This window comes from Topomyia yanbarensis, chromosome 2 (assembly GCF_030247195.1).
Source record: "Topomyia yanbarensis strain Yona2022 chromosome 2, ASM3024719v1, whole genome shotgun sequence".
Classification (NCBI taxonomy): Eukaryota; Metazoa; Arthropoda; class Insecta; order Diptera; family Culicidae; genus Topomyia; species Topomyia yanbarensis.
The window spans coordinates 468,236,349-468,243,643 of record NC_080671.1 but is presented as its reverse complement, the minus strand read 5'-3'; the positions used below and the strand labels follow the sequence as shown (position 1 = coordinate 468,243,643).

Here is a 7,295-nt window from a genome sequence, read left to right as displayed (position 1 = left end):
TCGCGGCTATTGCCCTTACTTCGTCTAAAATATCGTCGCCAACTTGGCTTGTGATTTTATTTCGTCAAGAGCATCACGAGCAGAAAACGACTGGTTACCGGTATGTTCGTTGCATTGAGACGCCATTTCAATGGTTATTACGCTTAAATTCTGAACTTCGCAGCATATTTTTTTTAGCTCACGAGTCAGGTCAGTTGTGAGCTCCTCCACGTACCCCTCAATGCGCTTCCTTGTGGATTCCATAGATATGTTGAATAATGATGTTATATGATTTTTTATGCTACGAGGATTCCTTCAATATATTTTGATGACATTTTCTGACTTCTTTTGGAATACTTCAAGAATTTGTTTTTCGGATAAGAGTCTTTCGTTCTGCCTGACTTATATTCTTTGAATCTTTCTGAATCTCCGAAGATTCTTCCCGTATCCGTCGATAGTTATTCTGGAATTCTTTTAGGTATATTTCTAGTAAGAATCCTCCATGATTTCTTCTAATTTCCTTCACTCAAAACCTTCGTGGAGGCTTTCGAAATCTTTCGATAAATCTTCCTGAATATGTTCATGACTTTTTTAAAACCTTCAAATCTTTAAGGTTTACTTTAAGGTTTTTCCTGATTCTTCGATGATGCTTTTTGCAACCTTTAAAAATTATTTCTGAATGATTCAGGAAGAATTTTTTATTAGGAAACCTTGTATTGATAAATAAGCAGCGTGCTTCATAAGATGGCAGAGGGAATGCTGTCCATCCTAGTTTACGAAGGGCAAATAATAACTGTTTGTGTACCGATTCTATTCGTTCTTCATATCTGCTTGAAAAAGGGCACTAATATCGACCTAACATATGCAATATATAATGCTTTTTATTGTATAAGGATCTTATAGCTAAGGAATTTATAGCTAAAACGTTTTATAAAACTGGGCATGTTGTTAGCTTTGTGAATAATTGTGTTATAACGATCAATAAAATTTAACTTGGAATCTACTATAACTCCTAAATCTCTAATTCTTTCACATTTTACTACAGTCTGATTTCCTAAGGTAATCTCAACATTCGGTGTTTGTCGTTTTCGACTAAAGATTATTGAATAACATTTTTTCACGTTCAGTTGTAAGAGGCTTTTTTGACACGTGTGGAAAATTTGTATTTCGTTTTAAAATGTACCGGATCGTTGTTTTTGGAGCTATCGTCAATCCGACGATAGCTTAGTCCTGTCATTGAGTTAGTGTCGGATTTTGATGGCACGAAGTCGAAACGCAAAAGCTATAACTAATTTAGTTATAGGTTTTGCATTCTTCACGCGCAAAGACGGTTTTAACCAATTTTCTCCTTAATGGAGTAAAAATAATTTATACCTAAATTGTTTTCCACTAAGGAGAAATATAGCATAATGCTTCTTGTTTTGGCTTGCTAAACCAAAGTTATTAGGCTTGCTCGATTTCATTAGTTCTCACCAGCTTACAATGAGCTTTTTTCTTGTACATCACGCTTGGCTAGGCGTTTGCTCAGGAACACAAATTGTATCTCCGTTTTTTGGAGCTAGCATCACTAAATTAGTGAAGGATTCTGATGAGACGAAGTCGAAACGCAAATTCCATAACTAATTTAGTGAATAAAAAGTTATGAAAATGTTGGGGAAAATTCGAGTTATGTTTGTAATAAACTACACGTTCAATACAGAAAAAATATAGGAATAATTTGAAAGATTTGTTTAGGTAAATATGTATAAGTTTTCATTCAAAATTTTAAAAAATCTGTATCAAGTCGTAACATTTTTCCATTAGTTTCCCAGGAGGAAAGTTGGCACTATTTGTTTCTCTAAACTACCAAGTTTTTGTTTTAAATTACCGTAAACCGGGGTGACATTGATCACTTTTCGAAGTAATCTGCATATTTTTAGACGCAACACATTTTTTTCAAGTTTAATATTTTTAAACCATGTACTGATGTAAGGAGAATAAGATTGGATGGTTTTACCTAAAATTGTCCGCTTACAGCTATTTTTCCAAAAAATATTTCAAGTTGATGTTCGTTTTCGTATTCCGGGGTGACTTTAATAACCTGCATGTTCACCCACATTAAGTTATTGATGTCAATGTTTTTCATTCAAATGTTTGTTTAAACTAATTCTGGAAAGATACTCATTGTTAAATAGATGTTAATTGGTATTATACAAAGTATTCAATGTACTGTAAAATTCGAGTAACCAAAATTCGTATAATTTGTGTCCGACTAGAATAAAAGATTCTGAAAACGTTTAGAACTGCTAAAATTGTTTTATTTCAGTGCTTTATTAATGTACAAAATATTTCATCCATTTTAACACGTTGGAATATTGAACAATAAAAAATAGTTCCGAGTTTTAGCTTAAAAAATTTGAAATAATTGCCAACTAGTTTCACAAAAATTTGTATTTAAAATAAACAAACTCTTAACAGTAAATTTGGTACATCCCACTCTAAAGGAAAATAAAATCTCGCTTGTAATTTATTACTCTTGCTCAAATCTGAGATTTAGTTGTTTTATAAAAAATAGACACTTTATGAAGCTTTGTAAAAATAAGGCAAAGTAAAATTTCGGTTTTTTGTGGTTTTTGTACCCAAAAACCGAACAAAATACTCAAAAAGTATAACAAACCAGTATTTCATAAGTTTAGAGTAAAAATCATTTCAAACTAAAATGATTCGGTAGACTATTCTGGTTTAATAAGCGATCTACGAAAAAAGTTTCAAGTGATCAAAGTCACCCCGATGATCAAAGTCACCCCGGTTTACGGTATCTAGAACTGATCAACCACTTGACATATCCTATTTTGCCGTCAATCTGCCCTCTGCATGTCACACAGGAAACTACAACTACCACAGTTGACTTTAAGAGCACTCATGACACTGATCTCCAAGCACTGCCAACAGAACAACCTCATTAAAATTATAAATGTACATTGAAAGTAACCGATGTTATCAAGCCTGTACTACTGTAAACCATAAATTCGAGTTGATTTCACTATTAATTGATTGTAACAATTAATATTGCCAAATAAAGTACTAGCACTCTTCGGAAAAGAAATCAAACAACCAACGCACAGTCATTTCCAATTCATCTTTTCACATCAATCTACCGAGTGCCTACTGTTTACATGTGTTGGCCTGATACATATCAACACATGTTCACCAACACTCATTTGCCCTTTCTTTACTTGCTTTCGCATACGTCTCTTGTTAGCATGATTCGAGATCGAATGACAGTCGCGCATGGATCTTTGAGAAACTCACAGGTTGAAATTAATCCAATCGAATACAACAACAATGGACTCAAAAGAAATTTAATATCATTTCGTGGTTTTCTCCTTGCCGTAGATTGGAATCGATGTAAGTACTGCTATGTTGGAAATATGGAAGAAAAGAGTGGAACAAGAACGTATGCACTCTTCACTGAACGCAAAGCTGCAATGGTAATAGAAGAACACTCAGCAATATTTGCGAAATAAAGTACAGAGTGGCATGTTTTTGTTGTGATTAATTACCGATAGACCATAAATGGTAATGAAGTTGCACTTTGAGGACCTGTTTCAGTACTCGTAAAAAGATGAGAATAATTGCACACATTGAGGCTCAGTTTCGCTTTCAGACTGTGATATCATTACGCTAGTTGAACGGGCAATTAAAAAATAAGCTATACGTTCGTATTGTAAACAAGTCACATTCAATTGCGTCAGGCAGGTATAGCCAAAAGCAAGGTGAGCACTTTTTTTGCATGGCAAACGTTTAATATTTTGCATAACTAGATTTTGACCTCCGAATGCGCGGTTAGTAATTTCCAAATAAATGTTACGTAACTCAACACGCGGCTGATAGTGTCTGAAACAATTTTAATCTTCCTTTTTTAGAAATGGAATACTGACCGCTCAGATAAAGAAGCAAGACGGCGATAACCCATGACACTGTGGCGAGAACGGAGGAAGAGGAGCAATGATTTCTGGATTCGAGATACTTGGCATGTTGCTGGCAATTAACCTTGCCATGGCAGGGTTAGAACCGAGTCAGAACGCAGTTCCATATCTAGTCGATCAGAACATGCTGGATGAGCTGGAAATTCATGGATATGAACTTACACAGTCGCAGAATTTTCAGAGGCAGGACGCTATGCTGAGAGCTTGTAACCAATTGAAGGATGAACTAGAGTACAAATCGGTAGATGAGTTGAACTCGTTTCAGATGAGTCATTTGCTAATCGACGAAGAACACAAGTTTTTGTATTGTTATGTTCCAAAGGTGAGCAGTAATATCTAACCTCATCACTAATCAATATTAATAACATTTCACCTTAAATGGTATCCAGGTCGCGTGTACGAATTGGAAGCGAATTCTGATGATCATGACAAATAAATGGAACGGATCGGATCCACTGCAAATTCCAGCTGACACAGCTCATTCGATCGGAATGTTTAAAACGTTCAGCTCACTCAATTCGGAAGAACGACAAACGGTATTAACGGAGTACAATCGTTTCGTTCTAGTGCGGCATCCCTTTGAGCGTTTACTTTCTGCCTTCCGTAATAAACTGGAAGGAAACTCCAAAAGTGCCAAATATTTTCAGGTAAACCATTGAATTTATTTTCATCAATGGATCCATTAACAATGTTCTTTTTTTTAAGTCCCGCGTAGGCAAACTCATTATCAAAACATTCCGCCAGAATGCGTCAAACAGCTCGTTGGAGTACGGTCACGATGTGACCTTCCTGGAGTTCATTCAGTATCTGCTGACGCCGGAGTTAAGCCGCAACTCGAACCTTTCGTTCAACGAGCACTGGGAACCGGCCTCGAAACTATGCCATCCGTGTCTGCTACAGTACAACATTATCGGCAAGTACGAGACGCTGGTCGATGATTCGGCACTGGCACTCCATCTGGCCGGTGTGAGTGATATCAGCTTTCCCATTGCGTACAAGACGTCCGGCACTAACGAACGGTTGCGCAAGTATTTCAGCGACATTCCACTGCGGATTATCAAGAGCTTGTACCGTCTGTACGAGGATGATTTTCGGCTTTTCGATTATGGCCTGGATGAGATACTGGGCTTCGAATTGGGATGAGTTAAGAGATACCGCAGATCGGTCGATACCAAAAGGTTTGTTGTGACAAAAGTGGTTGGTACCAAGTACCTAGTGTTATTCATCATAGACAATTTATAAGACTTTATGGACAGGTTTTAGTAGGGCTTTGATTTGACAATCAGAACTAAGGCGTAGCTTTAAATTAATACAAGTATTTATTAAAATCGATGCATACGCTTCGCAGTGGCTTATTAAAAGTGTGTCGACGTTAACACTTTTGGCAAATGTGTACAACGACTAACATTCGCAGTTTATACAATATTTTTAGATGTGATTTACCAAACTGTTCCGTACTTATTAATACTACTTGTGGAAAACTCTGTGATGGCAGCTTTTTGTCGTAAATAAAATGATTTTACAATTGGCAACAATTTCGTTTTGTGGTAAAGTTTTGTCTAATTCGGAAGCGGGGTTAAAACGATTCATCGAAAATTCAAGCTAACACAAGCGAAACACCTGATTCTATATGTGCACTATTTAAACCCCGAAAGTATGTGCATCCATGTCGTCAGTGATTTTCATTCAAGTTGAAACTGTCAGCACAAATAGTACTGTTCAGCTTTTTGGTTTCGCCGACTACGTTGATGTGACTTTGAGGCCATGGATGAAGAACAGCGAATTGAAATGGTCATAAGAGAGTCAAAGACGAAATATATACGAACAACCTGGTCGAAGGAAGAAACGTTGCGCCTGCCATCGAGAATATTGATGAGGTTATTGAGGTCGAAGAAGGTAGTATTAGTTAATGATATAACTGTCTATAATCGCAAGTCATTCTCATGTGGATAGGGAATGCAATAGCATATGGGACAAATATGCCATTGTGGTAGATAATGCTTCAAATGGACGAAGGTATTAATTTCGAGATATTCAGATATTCAAAAAAATATCTTCTTCAAATACTTAAAAACACTTCTATGTCCTAAAAATCCTATTTTTGAGCATCCTAACATTGTAGGTGTACTAGGGCATTGTCAAAAAAACTTTTTTTTGAATTCTCAAAGGCCCCCCCTCCCATATTGTGACAAATGTCGAAGTAAGCTTAGATGCCAAATTTCAGATCATTTGGACAATTTTAGACCCCCGCCCACTTCGCTTGAAATTTTTGAAAATTGGTACTATGGGAAAATATAGAGGAAAAATATACTAAATGCTATAATTTTTGAAGTAGCTATCAGAAAATTTTTGCTCACTGGCAAAAATGAATGAGTATATTGCAACATTGGCGTGATTGCCACACAAGTTTCTATTCACTTTATTGGTCCTCGTCAGTAAAAAAAATCAGAACTTCTGAACAACCGGTACATCTGCCCCGACCAGTTATTCCAACCGTACAGGTAAGTTACAGTCAGCGGTTAGCTACTGACATGGAGAAATTGAAACACGAAAAACCTGACTAAAGAGTAAAACCTATTTTAATCCACCTAGCGGTGCAATTGTGCCTTTCTCAATCATGAATCACGAGAATGTGTGCGTTGTTTATATTCATTAAAAGCTTTTAAATGCATATATTACATTTTATTATTATACATCACATGACAACTATATACAGGAAAATAAATCATTATTCGAGTTCTAAAATTTTGAAAAAGAAAAAACAGCCACGGTAATATTGAACTGAAATACCTTTCTATTGAGAAAAGCAAAAAGGTGCGAAATCGTCAAAGTCCCAAAAAGTCGATTTTTACAAAAAAAATTTTTTCGAGATAACATAAAATCTCGACGTTTCATGCATTTTACAGATGTTTGGCATCAAAAATACGAATTCGATTTCTGAAATTTCATGAGGTCCCCCCTTTGAAAAAAAATTTGAGTTCCGGCTTATATGGGAATTTCATATGTGACCGGACGGTTTAGTCTATATGTCCGGAACCATATAAGCGATCCGTATGAAATTTTATAGACATCTATGGGGATATTATAGCTATCATTTGGGACTAAGTTTGTGAAAATCGGCCGAACCATTTCAGGGAAACTGATGTGAGTTCGTAAATTTTGAAAGATGGCCGCTTTTCCCGGGCACTTCCGGAACCGTCTATGGTGGTCAATGTAGTCAACGAAAGTTTGGTTGGCCGTTGGTGACCTAGAACAGCAAATTTAAGTTGTTTGAGAGACACTTTAGCGAAATTTTTACCTTTTTTGCTTTCATCGGAGTATCGGTTTGAATCACAATTTGCTATGTGA

General features: G+C 36.2%; 1 protein-coding gene across 3 annotated transcripts; it reads left to right on the top strand.

The window, feature by feature from the left end:
• Positions 1 to 3,216: 3,216 nt before the first annotated feature.
• LOC131686171 (carbohydrate sulfotransferase 11) lies at positions 3,217 to 5,482 on the top strand. 3 transcript variants are annotated; one of them, XM_058970379.1, is made up of 5 exons: positions 3,223 to 3,366; positions 3,626 to 3,734; positions 3,885 to 4,269; positions 4,337 to 4,594; positions 4,653 to 5,482. In XM_058970379.1, exons 3-5 carry the CDS (start codon positions 3,967 to 3,969, stop codon positions 5,088 to 5,090), a joined length of 999 nt encoding a protein of 332 aa, XP_058826362.1. In that variant the 5' UTR covers positions 3,223 to 3,366; positions 3,626 to 3,734; positions 3,885 to 3,966; the 3' UTR covers positions 5,091 to 5,482. The 3 variants fall into 3 exon arrangements, with proteins under 3 accessions (XP_058826361.1, XP_058826362.1, XP_058826363.1); XM_058970380.1 differs by having other exon boundaries at positions 3,626 to 3,803; XM_058970378.1 differs by lacking the exon at positions 3,626 to 3,734 and having other exon boundaries at positions 3,217 to 3,366.
• Positions 5,483 to 7,295: the final 1,813 nt, after the last annotated feature.